This window comes from Diabrotica undecimpunctata, chromosome 6, assembly GCF_040954645.1.
Source record: "Diabrotica undecimpunctata isolate CICGRU chromosome 6, icDiaUnde3, whole genome shotgun sequence".
Lineage (NCBI taxonomy): Eukaryota > Metazoa > Arthropoda > Insecta > Coleoptera > Chrysomelidae > Diabrotica > Diabrotica undecimpunctata.
The window spans coordinates 135,051,649-135,071,516 of record NC_092808.1 but is presented as its reverse complement, the minus strand read 5'-3'; the positions used below and the strand labels follow the sequence as shown (position 1 = coordinate 135,071,516).

General features: G+C 32.5%; 1 protein-coding gene across 1 annotated transcript; it reads right to left on the bottom strand.

Annotated features, from left to right (window-relative positions):
- Nucleotides 1–9,548: 9,548 nt before the first annotated feature.
- Nucleotides 9,549–18,503, bottom strand: Nf-YC (nuclear factor Y-box C). The gene is made up of 7 exons (XM_072535468.1): nucleotides 18,340–18,503; nucleotides 18,160–18,286; nucleotides 17,319–17,504; nucleotides 17,020–17,148; nucleotides 14,731–14,889; nucleotides 12,908–13,057; nucleotides 9,549–9,796 (listed from the first exon to the last, which is right to left on the bottom strand). Exons 1-7 carry the CDS (start codon nucleotides 18,366–18,368, stop codon nucleotides 9,605–9,607), a joined length of 972 nt encoding a protein of 323 aa, XP_072391569.1. The 5' UTR covers nucleotides 18,369–18,503; the 3' UTR covers nucleotides 9,549–9,604.
- Between the last annotated feature and the right edge of the window lie 1,365 nt (nucleotides 18,504–19,868).

Genomic DNA, 19,868 nt, shown 5'->3' with positions numbered 1-19,868 from the left:
GTAACCTAAAGAGAGGTCTAACTTTACTGAATTTATCCGAATGATCCAAATTATTATTATCGGCTATATGCAGAACGCTCATTATAAAATCAAACCTATCCCTAGCAAGTGCCCCAGAAACTAAGGAATTACAGACGTCTCTATCCTTTTCCCAATACATCTTCTTCCTTGGGTATTGAGCATAACCACTAAGAATAAGAATTCCTACGAATGCTTTGATTTCTTCGATACATATAGGCTTATTTTTCTTATTTTTCATGCTTGCATATCTATTGGATTCGACAACCAGTAAATCAAAAATTTCTTCATCGAACAACTTCATGAACCGGTCTATGGGAGTATCTTCTGTATCAATATTGAGATCATTATCCTTTGACCAATCAAGTATTTCTGCTTCCTCTGAGGTGGTTGCTACTTCAGACCAGTGGTATTGCCGTGGAATCTTCAAAACTTTCTCAGATTTAACAGAATTTGATAATGGAATATCATCATCCGAATCTGAGTCAACCGAACGAGGTACATGGATTTCAGCTACTGTTCTCAACATATTTGAAGGCAAATTATCCGGAGACACGTTTTCTTCATCACCAGAATCCTCATCTGTTTCAGCGGCATCTTCCGGAGGTAAGAGAACTATATTAGCTTGAGAATGAGGAAATTCATCTTCTTCTAACATCTCCAAGGCCTCATGTAAAGAAAAACCCCTGAAACAATAAAAGCAGTATGTTCATAACACTATCAACAAATTCTTTTGGGCTAAATACTAAGTAAAATAAACAAAGAAATCCAATGATTACAATAATTACTCAAAATTATAATTTTCATGCCATAATAGTACATAATCCTGACATCCTACATGTAGGACGGTCAAATTTATCACCACCTGGCAGCCAACTGGCAAACATTTTGGATAAAATTATTTCACGATTTGGAAAAATGAACACTTATATACAAATAACATCATAAAAAAGTATATTTTATCAAAAGTTTAATATTCATTTCTTACCTTGCAAATCTGATTCCATGCTCAGCCATATTTTACGTTTTTTACAACCGCACCACAAGTAGACGTTTCAAGGGATAGGAACAAACTAAACAACAATGGGACGATTTGTCCTTGAGTAACATTTTGTGATAGACGGCGTTATCAAATTTAAACAGGGCCGTGTTCAAAAATTATTGAAATTAGCGTCCTACATATAGAACGTCAGGGTTATTAGGGTTAAATAGACAACAAATTATACAAATGAGTTTATTGAGTCTAAATATATTTTTTACTCAATCCTTAAGCTTTGTGCAGTTTGTCTGTATGTTCAGGTTTTATTGCGGCTAAAACTGCAACATATACAGAAAAAATAACGCATTAGTCTTTGAAATAGTACATTGGGAGAGGAAACTTTTCTGTTGAAGAAAAATATAGCTTATATTAAAAAATAATCTACAAGTACATATTTGTTATGCTCATTGAAAGTTTTAACAACAGATTATCATATACCATGTCAATAATGAAAAATGTTGGTAAGAAGCCTGCTTTTCTATCTTCGACCTACCCCAACAGAACGAAACATCTCTTGGTTGAGTTTACCGAAAGTACAAGGAGAAGAAGTTCCAGAAGAATGGAGACAATCGTATATCCCTCAATACACAAGAAAGGCACAAAGATGGATCCTAAAAACTATAGAGGAATCGCAGTGATTGCTACTATAGGCCGACTATACTCAAAAGTACTACGAAACCGGATAGAAAATGATATTAAAGACAAACAACCTGAAAAACAAGCGGGATTTAGGGCCGGACGCTCCACTATGGATAATATTTTCACATTAAAAATTGCAATGGAAAAACGAGTGCAGAGAAATAGATAAACCCATATAGCTTTAATAGATTTGGAAAAGCATGACAGTGTACCGATCTCCCAACTATGGATAGAAATGGGTAACTTGAAAATAAACCCAATTCTTATTAACGCCACTCAAAAATATTACGAACAAAACTTTGCAAGAATTAAAATGGGACAAGAAATCACCTCTCCTTTTCAAACAACAAAGGGACTAAGACAAGGCTGCTGTCTGTCACCCACCTTATTTAAAATCTATTTGGACAGATCCTTAGTGAAATGGGTAAAAAAAATGTAGAAACATGGGAATAACGGTGGAAGAAAACAAGCTATATACACTTTTCTTTGCGAATGACCAGGTAGTAATTGCCGAAGACAGCTACGATCTTAGCTATATGGTAAGAAAACTGCAAGAAGAATATGATGTGGCAGGTCTAAACATCAATATGACAAAATGTGAATATCTCAGTGGGAACAGATGAAATATGTAATCTAGTCTTGGAAGACGACAAAATCAAAGGCGTGCAATCCTGCAAATATTTGGGGGTCATTTTCAACAAGAAGGAAAATGGCGCAGATGAAATCAGGGAAAGAATAAACAAGGGCAGGGCAACGACCCGTGCCTTAAACTCTTTTCTCTGGCAAAAAAACAATTCGACGAGAAACCAAAAAACACATTTACGGTAGTATAGTCCAAAGTATTACACTTTACGGTTCGGAAGTATAGGACGTCACCAAAGCTAATAGAAACAAACTTATGACGACAGAAATGGATTATCTGAGACAAAGCTGCGGTAGATTGAAATTGGAGAGAGTTAGAAACGAACAAATAAGAAACGAAATGAAAATGGAGCGAAATATCAATGATGACATAGAAAGAAAACAATTAATCTGGTTCGGACATGTTAAAAGAATGCCAGAGTACAGATGGCCTAGAAGAGTACTGGAATGGATCCCTCCTGAAAGAAGAAAGAGAGGACGACCACGGAGAAGTTGGCGCAACGATATTGATGAAGCAATGGCGGCAAGAGACTTAGAAGAGGCAACTGCATATGACAGAAAAAGATGGAAATTGGGGGCGGAGAAGCGGCGACAGCCTTAATAAATCCGTTATTATATATACAAGCTGATTATAGCCGCAAATGTCAAACATGAAACAAAAAATGTCGGTTTAGCAGTGTTGGCATGTTTTTATAATGTATGTGCTGTATGCTTCAAATATAAAGAGATAAAGCTTTAGAAAAGTACATTTTAATTATATTATGTTATGAATTCTGCAATTTTTTATTTATATAAAACAAGAATGAGTAACTACTTGTTTCTTTGATGGATTAGTGGATAGATTTGGTAATCGTCAAATCAGCAGTAGCCAGATTTCAACAGATGTTTGCAATTAATCTCGAAAGAGACAAATATTTACTCGTTATTGTTTCATATAAATTAAAAATTGCAGAATTCATAAAATAGTATAATCAAAAAGTACTTTTTAAAAGCTTTCTCTCTTTATATTTGAATCATACAACATATGTATTATAAAAACATCCCAACACTGCCAGATCGAAATATTTTTTTTCATGGTTGACATTTGCGGCTATATTCAGCTTGTACTTTCGGTAAACTTAACCCATCTCTTATGGTGTAGCCGAATCACAAACTTTTAGACAGAAAGGGAAAGACATTCCTTCTATATGTGTATATGTGCTGCATCTATAGAACAAATTACAGAAAGATATGTCTCTGACAGATAAATATATTTCAAATGTCTCTTTTATTTATTCTCCAGAATTAAAAAAATAATGTGAAGTGTTTAGAGCATTTTAATCATCTAATACCATTTATTTTAAACAAAAATGATCTTTCAGCTAGTGTTTTGAATATATTTTTGTGTTGGAAGATGTATATATATATAAAACGCCCTTCTCAAATTGTGCGCACAAAACTAGAAACAATCACAAATAGAATCAATCTAGAATATTTGTATAAAACTGAAGATAATGGTATAAATAAATACGTTAGAAAATAAGCTTCTAGAAAAAACACACCAAACTAAAAATGCTTGTCGTGAATATAAATTATTCTCAAAAGTGTATTAAATTTGGGAAGGGCTTCAATGGAGGTTTAATCAAAGTTTTCTTATTTCCAAAAAATATAGTCGAAAAATATGGCTAAAATCATATATTTAAAAAAAAAATGACACTTTATAATTATTGAATGTAAAACTTTGTTTAGAGTTCAGCTAGCAATTGTAATATGAGTCGAAAGCTAATGGATTATTGGTTTAAAATGTTGATAATTAACTGTAGTACAGCTAAATGCCTAGCAGAGATACTTATGTTTGAGTTAAGCAGACCGCACAATATAGCGGAGCCGAATAGATAGGAATGGAAATTCTGCGGATGAGAAAATGCGGAAAATTTTATTATTACATGAGTAATTTAGTATGGACTAAACAAGAGTTTGCCTGGCGTAAACCAAAACCGATTTTCTTAAGTCTTCCGAACGAAATCGATTCATTTTTTCGATTCTGCGTCGCTGTGTGGCCACGGTTTCTGTAGTGTGCTCAGTGTTGAGAAGAAAACATCCCTCTTATCTTTCCATTTCAGGACGCATAGACCTTTTTCGTTTTCCTGTTCAAATACTTCCCCTCTTTTTAACTTTTTAAGTATAACTTCTTTCAGATTTCCACGCCGGTTAGCTCTCAATGTATCAATATAATGGCTTTTACTGTCCAACAAAATATTTGTTGTAGTTGAGTTGGGTTCAAGACTTGTAGAATTATTATCAGCAGTAATAGTTCTTCCTGAATTTAGTAGGTCCTTTGAGAGGTTAATGACGATGTTAGTTGATACAGAAGCGTTGCCTTCTTTTTTTCATTTCCGGTATATATTCGTAGACTCCCTGTATATACCCATTGCTACCGCATAATCTATAAAGTTTTACGCCTTATTTATGGGTTTTCTGAGGAATATATTGTTTAAATATCAATCGTTCTTAAAATGGAACGACAGACTCATCTATACAAAATGTTCAACCAGGAGTATAAACCTTAAGTCTTTCTGCTAATGGCTGAACCTTAAATAAACAATCTCCTTCTGGGCAACTTTCATTACCTGAGAAGTGTCACATTCTAAGAAGCAACTGAACTCTATTTCGGGACATGGTTTTTGGTATAATAACATTCTTATATAGATCGTCGTTGCTACAATACTTCTCCAAAGAAGGCATTTTTACTAGACCCATGTAAGCTACTATACCAATAAATCTAATCGTTTCTTTTTTGTCGGTTGGAGCCCATCTGTGTAGTCTTCAATCATTGTTTATATCGTTGGAATCACACAATATTTGAGTTGCATATAAGTTTGTTTGATTTACAATCTCATCAATAATTTGATCATCAACGAAAACACTTCTAGGACGATAAATTATTTATTTGATTAGCTTCAACCTCACTTTCCTGGATTTCGTTAGTATTTGCTAGAGAATCCTTCCAATTGTTCAGGTGAAATATTGTTCCGTTCCCGTCCCAAATATTTTGATAACCAATTATCGTTTGTTTCTATAGAATCAAATGGAGTGCTGTAGCCTCAGCACCTTCTATTTCTTCCTGTGGGGCATCATCGGGCAAGAGTGATGTAGAACAACTTGGTTGATCCAAAACATTCCTCGTACACAATGTCTTTGAAATGATGTTAGTTGGTTGCAATTTGCGTTTGTTATTTGCTTTGGGTTTGGACAATGCTATTTTTTGAGAAAATATGTCTGAAAATGCTTCTATGTCTGACAAATCTGAACTAGATAACATTTCTGATCACTGGTTGACAAAAACCATGGAGTCAAGATCGGAATCAAGTGAACTAAAGGGGTCAGATTCGTCACCTGAAATAATAAAAAATACAAAATATAACTACGAAAAAAAAAATCAACAGCAGTGGATTTCAAAAGATGATTTACAACGTATGCTGCATCAATTCAATATAACTAATATTTTTTGGTGTGATGGCTTTAATCGATATATTATTTGGTATTTCGTGTACTTAATAGCCTGAAAAAGTTTGCACGTCACGGGTTTTGGTAAACCCTCCACTGAACAGTTGAAGGACAGAAAAATTCTCTCGGTTGTCAATTTAACAAAGTCCGTTTCGTTCCGATCATTCCATTTTATTCTGTTCTGTAATAATATGTGATCTGCTCTACTTATTCTTTTATTAAAAACATTATCATCATAATTTTATATTCTAGCAATGCTAAAATTGGTATATCCAAGAATCAATGTTATTTTGGTTAAGTTAAGCAAAAATATATGTGTGCTGGATGAAATCTAGCGTTTTTCATACTAATTTCGTACCACGCCATTGTCCTTGTGATTACACACCGTTGCCTTAACGTCAAAATTAAAAAAATAATAATACTAAGGTACTACTTCCCTAAACGAATCTAGTCGGTAGTACGTACTTTGGTGTTCACGTCCGACCGTACAAGCTATATTTGGAGAATTGTAGTTTTGTTATTTGATACATATAAAAACGACACAATGGTGATTATACTTGTTTTGGGAAAAAGTAAGCATCATAGTAATCATTTCATGCAGTAAACCTCTATTCACAAAATCTAGTAAATCGATTTCAAGTAGACATTATATTTTCACCGATGTCGTGTAACTAAATTAGTATGAAAACAGAATATACTGTTACTTATGGCTAATGTATAGACTTTTGGAAGACTAAAACTGAAAGGTATTACACAGTACTTAAACACCTATTTAAAATAACTTTGACGTAAAAATTAATCTTTTTGTATATATAAAAACAGTTTTTACTGTTCGTGTTGGGTTTTTCAATAAGAATTTGTTGAAAATTTATTATACTTTGTCAAACCTATATAATTTAATATTTTAGTACATAATTACGTTTTAGTACCGCCTTTTGCACAGTATTAAAACTTACAAAGATTGGATCTGTTTTTTCCAAATTAATTTCTATGAAATCTTAATTGATATAATGAGTATTTTAAATACGACACTTTGTTTAATATATGGTATTACTTTTACATTAAAGTCGTAATGACCATAGGCCTGATCTTGTAAAACTGTTTCTAAAATTGAACCACATAATAGATGTTAATGCAATTGTAGAAGTATCAGGTTTAAATAATCTGGGGAATCGAAGCGTTAATAGTTGAAGCTAATATCAGAACCTAAATAACATAGTTACATCAAAATTGTTCTAAAATGATTTCCTTTTGGTTTCTCAGTTTTTACCAAATACTGAATTTCTCGTTCCTTTACTGTGCTTTAGTGCTGACTTGAATATAGTTCATTTGCGAACACACATGTCCAATCAAGTCCTTTTCTGTAAATGACTGTCTAAAAAATCATTTTTTGGTCATTTAGGTTCCAATATTCTTCGCTTGTAATCATATTTGACCATTACACAATATCTTTTAACAAACTTCTGCAGCCTCTAACATAGCATTTGTGACTTTCTAAGTCGCACAGTCGTAAAAAAGCACAGATTTTACATTCGTATTGAAAGCAAATGTTTGTTTTTACTAGATATTTAAAACATTAAAAAAAATTTTGTCTCTCGTTATCACCTTTGCATAACTTTTTCTATTCCTTCGTTAAAATTGACCCCGCTTTCTAGGTATTGAAGATGCTCGACCTTTACAAAAGTTTCACTATCAATTTTCAATGATTTCATCCCTCATTTTTTTGTCTTTTTTTACGTAGATGTTTAACCACAGCAACTTTCCATTCTTAATTATTCAAAACATGTTCTACTGTATGTCTATCAACAATCTGTTTTCGTATTGGAGTAATTTAATCCTAATTGAATGTAGTTTGCTCGGTTGAAATTATTATATTAGTCCAATTAAGAACAAACAATGCTACAGACATGGAGAACTTTGGATTACTGTGCAAAGATCAGACGTAGAAAAGGCAAAACGGTGAAAACCACTTAGTGAACAAATCGATAAACAAATTATAGTTTATTTACTAGAAACGACTACACAACCAAGCACACGTGTTCATAGCCAAAATTAATTACAAAAAATTTGTAATGAAAATTAATGAATGTACACTCCCATTATTCATGATTATTCCTATTTTTTCGGTTAAAGAAATCTGTAATATTAAATATATTTCAGCTATTACCACACATTGTCCAAATATGTGAGCTTAGGTCGTTCCCTTCCGATCGGTTTGTTTAACATAGTTATTTTAACAGGATCACTTCCATCCATTCGCATTATGTGAGCCATCCATCTCAAGTGGTTTATTTTCAAGGTTTTAACAATGTCTGCATTACCAACGAGTCTGTAGAGTTCAAAATGGTGACCTTCTCTATAAACCCTATTCCTTAACTCCGCCATCAGTAGTTGAGTAGCAGCGATTAGCCACGCATATTCACTTCCTTATTTCTGTGGATGTATTTGTTCTTGTAGTCCAGCAGTGACCGTAATAACAGAATTCTTTCACCGCTTCGATATTCTCCTGTTATCAAAAGATAATAAATCCGAGCTCAAGAGACATATACGCTATCAACGATAATACAAAATCCACGTTTTGGTAACTAAATAAGTTTCCAGTATAAGGGCAGATTTACTAAAAATATTGCTCACACAGGATAGCGTGATTCCATTGCATGTTCTCCTGTGCGCCTCATCCTAGAACCGTCACATCACTTTTTTATAACTGGTTAGATTCCCTATAGATGAAGTTAAATGAACAGAACGTTCCTGTTATATTCGTATAAAGAAAATAAACAGCTGTAAATTGCTATCAATGGTAGTCAAAAAAACCTGACAGCAAGAACCGGATAACATTTTCTGAATTACAATGTAATCAAAGAAAAAAAAAAAACAATAAATGTCATTTAAAGTTGTCCATAAAATACTTCCAATTAATTTAAACAATGTTTTCCCAATTTGTTGTTTTCCCTAAATTAAGTCTATTGTTCGCTCTTTTGTAGTTTTCACTTTTTTTAGTTTGAATAAGAAATATTGTAGATTTCAAAGAGGTCATTTGACCACCCAGAAATAACTGAAAAGATGAAAGATCTTTTGTGTACACCCTCTACATTTTTATCCTTGTTGGAGGTACTATTATTAGCTAAACAAGTTCCAAAAATAATTGTTTCACATGTTTACGGCAATAATGATCAACTCTAGTAGAATCTGTTTAAATGTTGTTCTGTACACTTTACAAGTTGTACCCAATGAAAACACTTGTGGTTCTAGAAGTTTGTAATAAACTTTTTTCATAATAACAGAATGGTTCTGGTCAGACAAAAAGAGTACTAGCTCCTTCAATTTTTGGGTTTACCAAAATGAGAACCATTTTGTTAAATAAATCTAGATATACAAATTGTTGAAGTTTAATAAAAAAAAGACAAAAAAAGTATTTAAATATCAAGTACTCAACTATATCGATCCATTCTTTGTAGAATTACCTCAAAATCGTATCCCAAAAAGTTTTATGTTCTTGGTAAAAAATTTGTTAAGCATCGGTATTTCTGTTTTGAAAAAATACGAACCTTAAATGCCTAAATCTGTACTTTGCCTAAAATGAGAGCTAAAAATAAAGGGAACAATATTGATAATGTAGTTGTAAAAACTATTTATATTTTGTATATTTGAAAATATTGTAAAAAATTACTTAATGTATTATACAAGTTTTAAGTGTTGATTTTTATTAATAAAAGTCTTAAAATATAAATTAAGTTTTATTAGTTATAAGTCCTTATCAATAAATTTTAAAAATACACACTATTCATTTTCTGAGCTACTACCGCCTTGAGCTAGAAAGACCTGCTGACCACCCGCGTTCTGTTGAGCTACCTGGATTATTTGTGACTGTGTTCCAGCGGCAATGGGAGCGGTCTGAATTATTACTGGTTGGGAAGAATTACCTTGAAGCTGCATTTTAATCATCTGAAGTTGCTGGGGTGTTAGCTGTATCTGTAAAAGGGGTTTCTATTATTTTAATATATTAATATTAAATAGTATGATGGTGCACAAATTTAAATATCATTAACAAGTGTCTTCGGCAAGGAATGGTTTATAAATGGAATTGTATCTAACAAAAAACTGCTAAAACTTTTTATTGCTTCTTACAGACATTGTATAAAAACATTATTTATTTCATTTAATTATAAAACCTCCTTTTAATTCTAAACTAGATGACCGTCATAATGTTCGCTAAGAACTCGGTTCACTTTAACATTCATTAGTCGTCATACTTTTAATATGGACAAAGATCTGGTGAAGCTGCTGGTCATAGAATTGTTGCCAAAGTATGACATCTTGTATTATCCTGCTTAATACTCCTCTGGTTTTAAATGAGCCGTTTGTTTCAAGAGGAAAACCATTTAGTACATTGCTCTACCACACTGAAGTAGTGGGGGTACTCTCCCCAAAACTTTTTGGTGAGATATTTGTAAATTTGAACGGTAGCATTTTCTCTTAAAAGGATTTTTAGGTAATTAACACCGAAACTGGAAACAAATATCTTCAGATTTAAAAACATTCCTAATAATAATAATTAGCAAAATCTATTCTTCATTGTCTCGCATTGAATCGCAAAATATGTCAGTCGGTCGCTGAACGCTCCGCGAAATGTTCAAATATCTTCTCAGATGTCTGAAAGAAGAAGCCATGTATCTGCTACTGTAAAGTTCAAATATTCTACTTCTCTGTCACATACATTTTGTGCTACCCTATACAAAACGTAGAATGCTGGACGTGAGCCTTCGAGACCAAATAACAAATCATGTAAAGATCAGGCGTTCAAGAAGTCATCGAAATAATCACGATGGTTAAGTGGAAGTGGTTAGGACACTTCGCTAGAATACAAGATGGACGGTGGACAAGACGAATCATGGAATGGAGGCCCAGAAACTATAAAAGAAGCCGAGGATGACCGACGACGTGAATAGAGTAGCAAGAAACTGGCTACAAGCGGCTCAGTATAGAGAACATTGGAAAGACCTGGGGGAGGCCTATATCCAGCAGTGGACGCGATTGGCTGATTGGTAATGAGAATACAGATCGGTAATTGATACTTTTCTTGCCTTTAATATCTGAAAAACTAAAGAGACAGTATAGTACAGTGTACCAGCTATAGTAAAATAAGTAGTCCGAAATTCACTGTAACTATGATTTTTGTTCCTGTTTTTAACTGGCTTGAAAGAGCACCTCACATTTAAAGGTAAAAAATGACTATCTAGGACCTCACCTTTTTTTCAAAGTTTCCACTCACTAAGTTAAATTTGATTTTATATCACTATACACTGCACAGTATATACTAGAGTTTATCCCTTTGCTCCGTCCCAGGCATATTTATAAATCAAAACATCGTTGTAACATTAGCTGAAAAAACATGCCACAACATTGAAATTCTGACCATCGAAGTAGGAGCCTTTACAGTAACCGCAGTATACGCAGTCTTCTCTCCTACAAATACTTTTGTCTCTCAAAAAACCATATTCATCCTCGTGGAATTCAGTAGCCATAATATCCATTGGGACTATGCGTTAACTGACAAAAATGGAGATCTTGTGGAAGATTGGGTTGAACAAAACAACCTGGCACTATTACACGACACTATTTTGAAGCAAAATTTAGAAAAAAAAAGACTACAACCCTTGTTTCACATTTATCATGTCTTGAGAGGACCGTTGCGTTAGAAGATATACAAGCCCATATAAAAAAGGCAGTATAAACCCGTGGGAATAACCATATGCAGTACTATAAAAGCTCCCAAAATACCTATCAAACGAAGGTTTAACTTCAAAAAAGCTGAATAGAAAAAAATATACTGACGAATTGGAAGAGCAAGTGGAAAGCATAGCCCAGATCCCTGAAAATTATTATGCCTTCATCGAGCGTGTGAAACAAACCTCCTGTAAACACATCCAAAGGATGTCAACAACATTACATTTATCTGATCTGAGCAAAGATCCTTTTAGTAAAATGACAGCCGCAATTGGTGAGCTATTGCAGCAGATACTGAGCACTGAAGACAACAACGATGAAGTAAGATATTAACGATCAAAAAACTTGACGGTGATCCTACAGAGGTAAAACAGCCATGCGCAGCACTGCTGAATGCCAAAGCAAATCACCGATGTAAAGCAGCAAAAATTAAAATATCCCAAGAAAACAACTTTGTTGCGAAACGCATTTATCACCGAAGAGCTCAAAACGGGCATGAATGTCATAAAAAATTTAAAAAAATCAACTGGGGCGAATGAAATCCTAACAAAGCAGGCAAAGCACTTCGGGCCAAAAACAAAAGAAGGGGTTCTTGACCTATTTAACAACTTTCGGGGTCTACAAGATTCCAAAATTGTGGTAGCCCTTCTAAAACCCGGGAAAGACCCCGAACTACCGAGTAGCTACAGTGTACCGAGTATATACCTGCTACGTCACCTCTGTAAAGTATATTTTTAACCGTATCCAGAAAAAATTCGAACTAATAAAAACTAAACACATTCAGAAGGAAACATAGGCAGACTACTTTCTGGAACTTACCTTCTCTCTAAATATCAGGAAAGAAATGAAAGGCAGAATTTACAAAACAATACATTAGATCAATAATGGCATACGCAGCAGAAACACGACCCGAGGAAACAAAAAGAATGCTAGAAACAGCATTCATACATTACATACAAAATTTCATACATTATTTTATACAAAAACAGTTCCACATGTGACATACCTCACAAAGTCTAATTCTGCTATACCTTGTACTTCACTGCTGACATAAAATTTTAATTAAGTTATTTACGATTGCTTTTGTATTCCAATCGTTTGTTTTGTAATATTGCACAATAAAAGTGTTTCCGAAAAATGAAAAATCAATATTTTTATTTCAGCAAACAACATAACCAAAATGCAACAGCTTGGCCCGCCATATATTTCTTTAGTAAATATTGGCACACGAAAGAAAAAGTTTCCCCATTCCTGCTCTAGACCTTTTAAAAGAATTTTTTTATTTTGCTTTGCAAACCGGGCCTCCGCTCATCACAAGTTAATGCAAATAAATTAAATGAAAAATTAACTACATACCGGTATTTGTTGTATTTCTCCTGTAGGTGTAACAATCTGTTGAATTATTTGCACGTTCCCTTGGTTTTGAGGTATCGTTTGTCCCTGTTGTAGAATAACCGGTGATTGGGTTGTAGTCGTATTATTTTGAGCCGCTGATGTCGGAGTAGGCTAGAATATAAATTAGCTTAATGAATTTATATAAAACAAAATTTAATACGAGTAGGTACAATTTTTAGATTAATTATAAAAATAAATTAATAATTAAAAAATCGGAATTTATCAAACGAACGCCAAACTATACTTAAATTTTGATATAAATTTGTAATAAAATAAGGTGAAGTGGGGTATATGTGATATAATTTTTGAATAGTTCACTTTCATACGGGTAAAACGGCATTTTTAATGAAACAATGATAAAACAAAAAATGTGCAATACTTCAAATATAGATAGTTATTAATTAATCTTCTTTCATATATACGCAACATTTTTTTTTTTAATTATATCAGTATATCATATTTACCTCGACGTTTGGCTCAAATGTAATAATTCTGTATACCAACCTATAAGTAAGTTATTTAAAACATTACAGGGCAAAAGTATAAAGCTTGATCGTAAAGAAAATCAATATTCTAAAAAAATTAATTATCTAAAAAAACATGATACACTTTATTGGTACTTAGATACAAAAATCAATTAAGAAGATAAATTGTAACCTTTAAAAGAAGCTGAGAATACAAAAGAACCGCGACAGTTGGTTCTGGAAAAACCAGGAAGATATCGCTTTGGTCTAGAGTGACCATGTCCTCCATTACTGACCATGAAAACGCGTTTTTTGCAAATCGTGTGAAGTTTGCTGTCCAACCATCATCGCATGACTCTGTAACCATTCCAACAAAATGCTTTATTAGTTTTTTGGTGCAATATCTCACTAGTACCCAAGAATTAGGAGTTGCAGTTTGATCAACATCTTTAATGTTATTATCATCTTCAAACTCATGCCAAAACTCTTCAGAATTGTCGGAATCCGTATAAGGCAAAGATGCAGGTTGCAAATCTGTGCTGCTTGACGAAGTTGATCTTTTTTTTATTTCTTTTAGCTGGTTTTGGTAGTGTTGATTTTTTACTGTCCTCTTTTAGTCGACTTACTGCCTCTTCTGAGGTTAATATTTAAAAACCCGGGCATACTCGGGACTTTTTTGTTGTCTCTGGCATAGGTACTTGGCGAAATACTGACAATAATAAGTTCTCAAATGATACGTTAACACTAGGTTCTTTTGTATCACTTTCTTCTTTTGATGTAGAAGCCACTGCAGTATCATCTGCTATCGAATTCCCGTTAACACGGATAGTACTTTGAGAAGCGTTCCATCTTTTTAGTGATTATGGTGGGAAAGCTTCATCTGGTATAACATTTTTGTTAATTGGGAAAATCCCTTTTCGGAATTCACCCTCTATAACTTCTATTGAAATAGCTTTCCAGGTTTCGCAGAGAAACTGCGAAAACAGTCTCTTTGACAGTTTTTGGCCCACATGCTGTCTTTATCTGTTAGTGAATATTTGAACTTTAAATAAAGGTCCAGACACTTTGATCTTTATTTACATTAAAGCCATTGACACATTTTATCTTTCGGTCTTAAAAAATTAATGTTACAAACCAAATGTAAAGGCATGTTAACTTATATTCATCAAATTAAGTATTCTAGAAAAACTAAATTTCGTACGCCAATGAATTTTTCAGATATCACCGATAAGCTTGAGACTTCCGTTTTCAATTTACTTTGGATAGAGATTACGAACTGTTTGATTACATTAGTACTAATTTAAAAAGTATATATCTTACCTGTTCAATTGCATTAACTTGAACTGTTTGTACTTGTTGAGGTTGAACTATTTGTATTGTTCCTTGAGATTGGGTTGTACTTGGAGTGGTGGTGGGAGAAGTATTGTTTTGTTGTAAATTAGCATGATGTTGTTGAGCAAGTTGAAAGTAATAATGTACCTGAAAATACACATTAAGTAAACAACGATCAACTAGAAATTTATTTATTTACGAGATGTTATATTTCCTCAGAAATTAAGCAGGACTAAAAAGTACAACTCGTTATCAAATTTAACAAAGTGGATTAATTCTTATTTACTTATATCTTCAACAAAATTAGTGTGTTTTCCCCTGAAAAACTATACACCTCTTAGCAACAGAACATACACAAGTGCAAGGCCAAGTTCAATGGAAAAGATGTTACTAGTACAATTAAAAGAATCTACCTATAATGGGCTGGACATGTAGCCCAGGTACCAGAAACAAATATGCTAAAAAAATCAATAACGCAATTGAGGGATATTAGAAATCAGCATAGATCAAAGTTAAGATAAACAAAAATATCAAAATTAGTATAAAATCCAATTTCAACAAAATCTTATTCAGTACTCTAAAGCGGGTTATTTTTTAAAAGCCATTTTTAATAAACCAGTCATAGTGTAGCCAATTGAACACCTGGGCTTGAAATAAAAAATAATCTAATGGTCATATTAAATCATAATTACTTGTGCCTCTGTAGTATGACGGCCAAAACTTCTATGGAACATTCGTTCCAAAATTGTTCACAGTTGATCAGAGAAAGATTCGCTTCTTCAAAAAATTGACAGAGAAAGTGACAGTAATTCACAGAATGTTGTATAACAGGTTTTGGCAAAAGACCATTACAAAAGAAACTATCAGAAAGCTCTAAGGTAACACTAATGGGTGAAAAGGGAGCTCTAGATAGGTATTATGAATCTGGAAGAAGCATAAATTGAAATCACACCAGCATTGTTTGTCAGGATTTTCTTGCTGACCTCTGCTTTATGAAATATCATCTTGAACAAATGGGCATGACAGACAGTGAGAGATTCATCATCATAAGTGGCTCGACAATCCGTTGTGGATCTTGGCCTGCTCACAAAGAAGTCGCCACTCCTGTCGATTCCTGGCAACTTTCCTCCATCTTCTAACCCCTAGAATCTGTAGGTCTTCTTCCACATCATCAATCCATCTCATTCGTGGTCGTCCTCTGCTTCTTGTGCCCTCTGGTTGTGAAAATGTTAATCTCTTCGTGTATTCGTGATCTGACATCCTAGCAATGTTTCCAGCCCATCTAAGTCTCTGCACTTTAACGAATTTACAGTGAGAGATTACTTTTGTAATAAATAGAAAGATACTTCAGATCTTCTTCTTCTCATAACCCTTTTTCCTCTCAGGCAAATTGTCATACATCAAATTCTAGACTTCCAACTACATAGCACTATTCTACAAAAGCTACAGTTCCTATAAACCTAGCATTTTCTAAGTTCTGAAATGTTATTACCATTCTAAAATTTGTATTCAATAGGGTAGCAATAGGAAGTTGGGTATAAATTTAGAAGATCTAAAATTGACCAAATGAAATAATCCTGAGATCTAAAAATCAATTTATGCTGTAAGAATTACCAATATAAGTAACTATATCTAATAGGAATGTTTTTATACATTATTTAATGTGATTATTTTGACAAATCCCAAATAAAATTTCAAGGTTAGCCTCCATAACAAGAAATTGAAGGGGTTTCCATTTGATCTGCCCAGAATAATGTTAAAACAGCCTTATAGACTGACGGATCAATATGTGATTATTAAACAAGTAATTAGATTGTGTAAAGATGAAAAAGTATTTAATTTTTATAAAAATTAATGGGAAAATCCCAGTAGTTGGCTGTATACCATCGTTTAAAAAAACTTACAGAAGTTAAAACACTTCACCATTGTATTTAGGTATATAAAAACAGCATAACGTTTTCGATCTAATCAGATCATCTTCAGTGCCTTATGTACTTGAAGCTAACAATGAATTTGTGGCTATGACATCCATATATGGGTTTACATCTTTACAAAATTAAATTATATGTTGACTCTAGGTCGATTACAATGAATAAAATTCAATATTTAAGGAGCTACATGTCTCTCTGCTTGGTTTTTAACACGTGGTTCTTGTCAGTTAAGACGACACAGACCAACTGGGTTTAATTTTATTACACCCTACTAAATAAAAAAATTTCACAGTGACTATTTTATATTAACTATTATTTAAAAATGAAACCGAAAAATATACATTACCTGGTCTGGATTTGATGATATTCTTGATTCATCTCTTACTTTATTGGGTTTTATATCATCCCGAGGAACTATGTCAATTAAGAAGTCAAACTGATCATATTTTGTTATTGCCATTGCTAGGTCATTTCTCTGCAATTAAAAAAAATCTTTAATATAGGACTCTGACAATACTGTCTACAACATATATATAATCTTAATTTAATAATAAAGTTTAGTAAATTAAATATTATAGTTTACTTATTTTATTATATTATTATTTATTAGATCTAGGTATATTTTAAATACAATTATTAAAATACCTGCAAAGTTCGTCTTTTGTTATCTTCAGTGTGAATCCATGCCCTTAATGTAAGTTCATGGATAAAAATTTCTGCTGCTTTGGCAAACAATAAAGGTGCCTCTGCGCTGATCATCTTAACATCCTCATCAAGTTTCATTATTTTTTTAATTCGGGCCAAAGGCAGAACTTGCTGTTTGAGATCCATCTATAACCATATAATTAAAATATAAAACTCAATAAAGATCAAGTTGGTTAACAAATCAGATAAATATAGATAATCCTAGCAAATTATATGAGATTATAATCCTTGAATCCTCTATAAAATTAAAGATTTAATCCTTGTGGTGTACAACAGAAATATACAGATAAATAATATTTAAATATTTACAACCAAACCTGTGCAATAGAACAGTATGCTTGTAAGAAATTTTTCTGCATAAAGGAAGTCTGTATTATCCTGGTTCGATTTTTACATTAGAATATGCAAAAAATACCTCAATTTCCACAACATTCTGTATTCAGTGTTAGCAGGTTATTTCAGGTTTTGCCTTGTTGCTATATTTCTTACATTACTTCATATTGTTTTTCGTCAAAATTTAGGATATTTTAATTCCATTTAAACTCTTTCCATACTCATTTCATCTTGAATAAATTTGTAACTATTTACCCAAAAGTGACATAGAGAGTTCTACCTCAATACTAGAAAAAATACCTTTTAATTTTAAATCCCCTTTACATGGTCTTAGGAGTAAATCATTAGTTTGTTGTCCAAGTATTTTAATGTTAGCTTATGTACAATTATTGTTTTGTTGATTTTTGAACTAATAACTCTAGTATATAGGAATGAACGGAATACCTACATTACGAATGGATCTTATTTCCTCCATAACTTTAGGCCAGAACTGATTTAGCGCTTGTTGTGCTTGGCTTTGAGTTTGGGACTGATCATCTACACATTGTGTATCGGTTTTGTCTTCATTGGAGTCTCTGTGAGATAAATGTTATGAGAAAATGTATTATTTACTGCGTTCAATACTTACGTATTTACAAAGAACAGGGAAGTAGACATTTTCAAGTATTTAATTACTCAGATTTCCGAATATTGAAAATTAAGGCGCCGCTAATATAACCAATCAGTTTTTACTTTTGATTCCTTTTCTGCCCAATCCAATCGAAATGTACTATTCAATGTCAAAGTGACGTTTATAGAATAACATCAGACATGCATTGATTAGGGACGAGGCATATTTTAACGACGTACATTATGCAATACCCAAAAATCAACCTTTTTTAATAATTGTAGTCGCAAAATATTATTATTTGAAATGGACCTCATATATTTAATAGTTCCCCATATATGTTAAAGAAGTTAAAAATAACTTCTCGGTTTTACTTAAAAAAATATAAATATATATAGGGAGGTTGTTAAAATAAGAGATATGCAATTTATTTCTAAAATATTAACAAATAAATAATGTTGACAAACAATATATTTATGTGTCCTATTCCCTTGAATGCATTTTAAAATCAATTATATTAAATTTTGGTATAATTTATTGACAGATTGTATGAACGACCGTAGGAGTAATTTTATCTATGCGTAGGACCACATAAAGCATAGAACAAAATATAAATAAATTTGGGTTAGCCAAAAGTTGGCAACATAGCAACTGCCATCTGCCATTTTCATTTACAGTGTCAAAAAATTTAAACTATATATTTTATTTTTTCTTATTTTTACATTTTTTATTATTAGAAAATTTTAATTTTCGTTTTGAGTGATGATCTTTATCTTCAGCTTCCGTATCAGTACCAGAATCACTTATATCGTCTACACCTAAAACAATCATAAGAATTTAGAATGTAAAGTAAAATTCGAGTTACTTCCTAATACCATTATAAACTATTTACTAACAGTGTGTTACACATACTAGACTATATTAATAACAATTTGAGAATATATATAATATAAAAATACGTACTTTCAGAATTTGTCTTATTTACCAATTCGGTTAAGTGTACATTAATGCATTTTTGTAAGTCCTTCATTTCCTGCCGAAATTTCGGCCAATTATTTACTTCTACATTCCTTTCAATACTTATTGTTGTTGTATTATTGTGTTTCAAATGAAATTTAAACATATTAAAACCAAAAAATCAGGTATGTACAATAAACAATAATAGAAGTTAGTTTCTACTTCTTTTAAGTAACTAATGTATCCAAGACGGTTTCTTATTTCTACTAGCTACAATAGTCTGTCAACATTCTGTGACATATCCTGTGTATACTCTCAAAGAAGAAATTTAGTTCTTCAGACGAGTAGTTATCCAGTTATATTATTATTATCTCATGTCGTAAATGACGTTTTTCTAACCGGGTGTCAAATTTTGTAAAATAAAAATGCTGTATAATGAAAATGACTTGTTCAAATTGATTCATCAAAATAAATTGAATAAGTGCACCGGGTACTTTCTGATTATTTAATTTGTTTCATCAACGTCTACTAGTGAATCAACCAAGAAGCGTACGAGTTAACGGTTTTGTTTATGTCCATTTGTTTGTATAATT

What these genes read in the sequence shown, in the direction of transcription:
- Nf-YC (XM_072535468.1), bottom strand. Translation starts at nt 18,368, where the DNA reads ATGTCTACTTCCCTGTTCTTTGTAAATAC. An exon ending in AAATAAGATCCATTCGTAAT is followed by an intron (nt 17,505 to 18,159) that starts GTAGGTATTCCG and finishes ATATGGTTATAG; the next exon opens with ATGGATCTCAAACAGCAAGT. An exon ending in ACAAAAGACGAACTTTGCAG is followed by an intron (nt 17,149 to 17,318) that starts GTATTTTAATAA and finishes TTTTAATTGCAG; the next exon opens with AGAAATGACCTAGCAATGGC.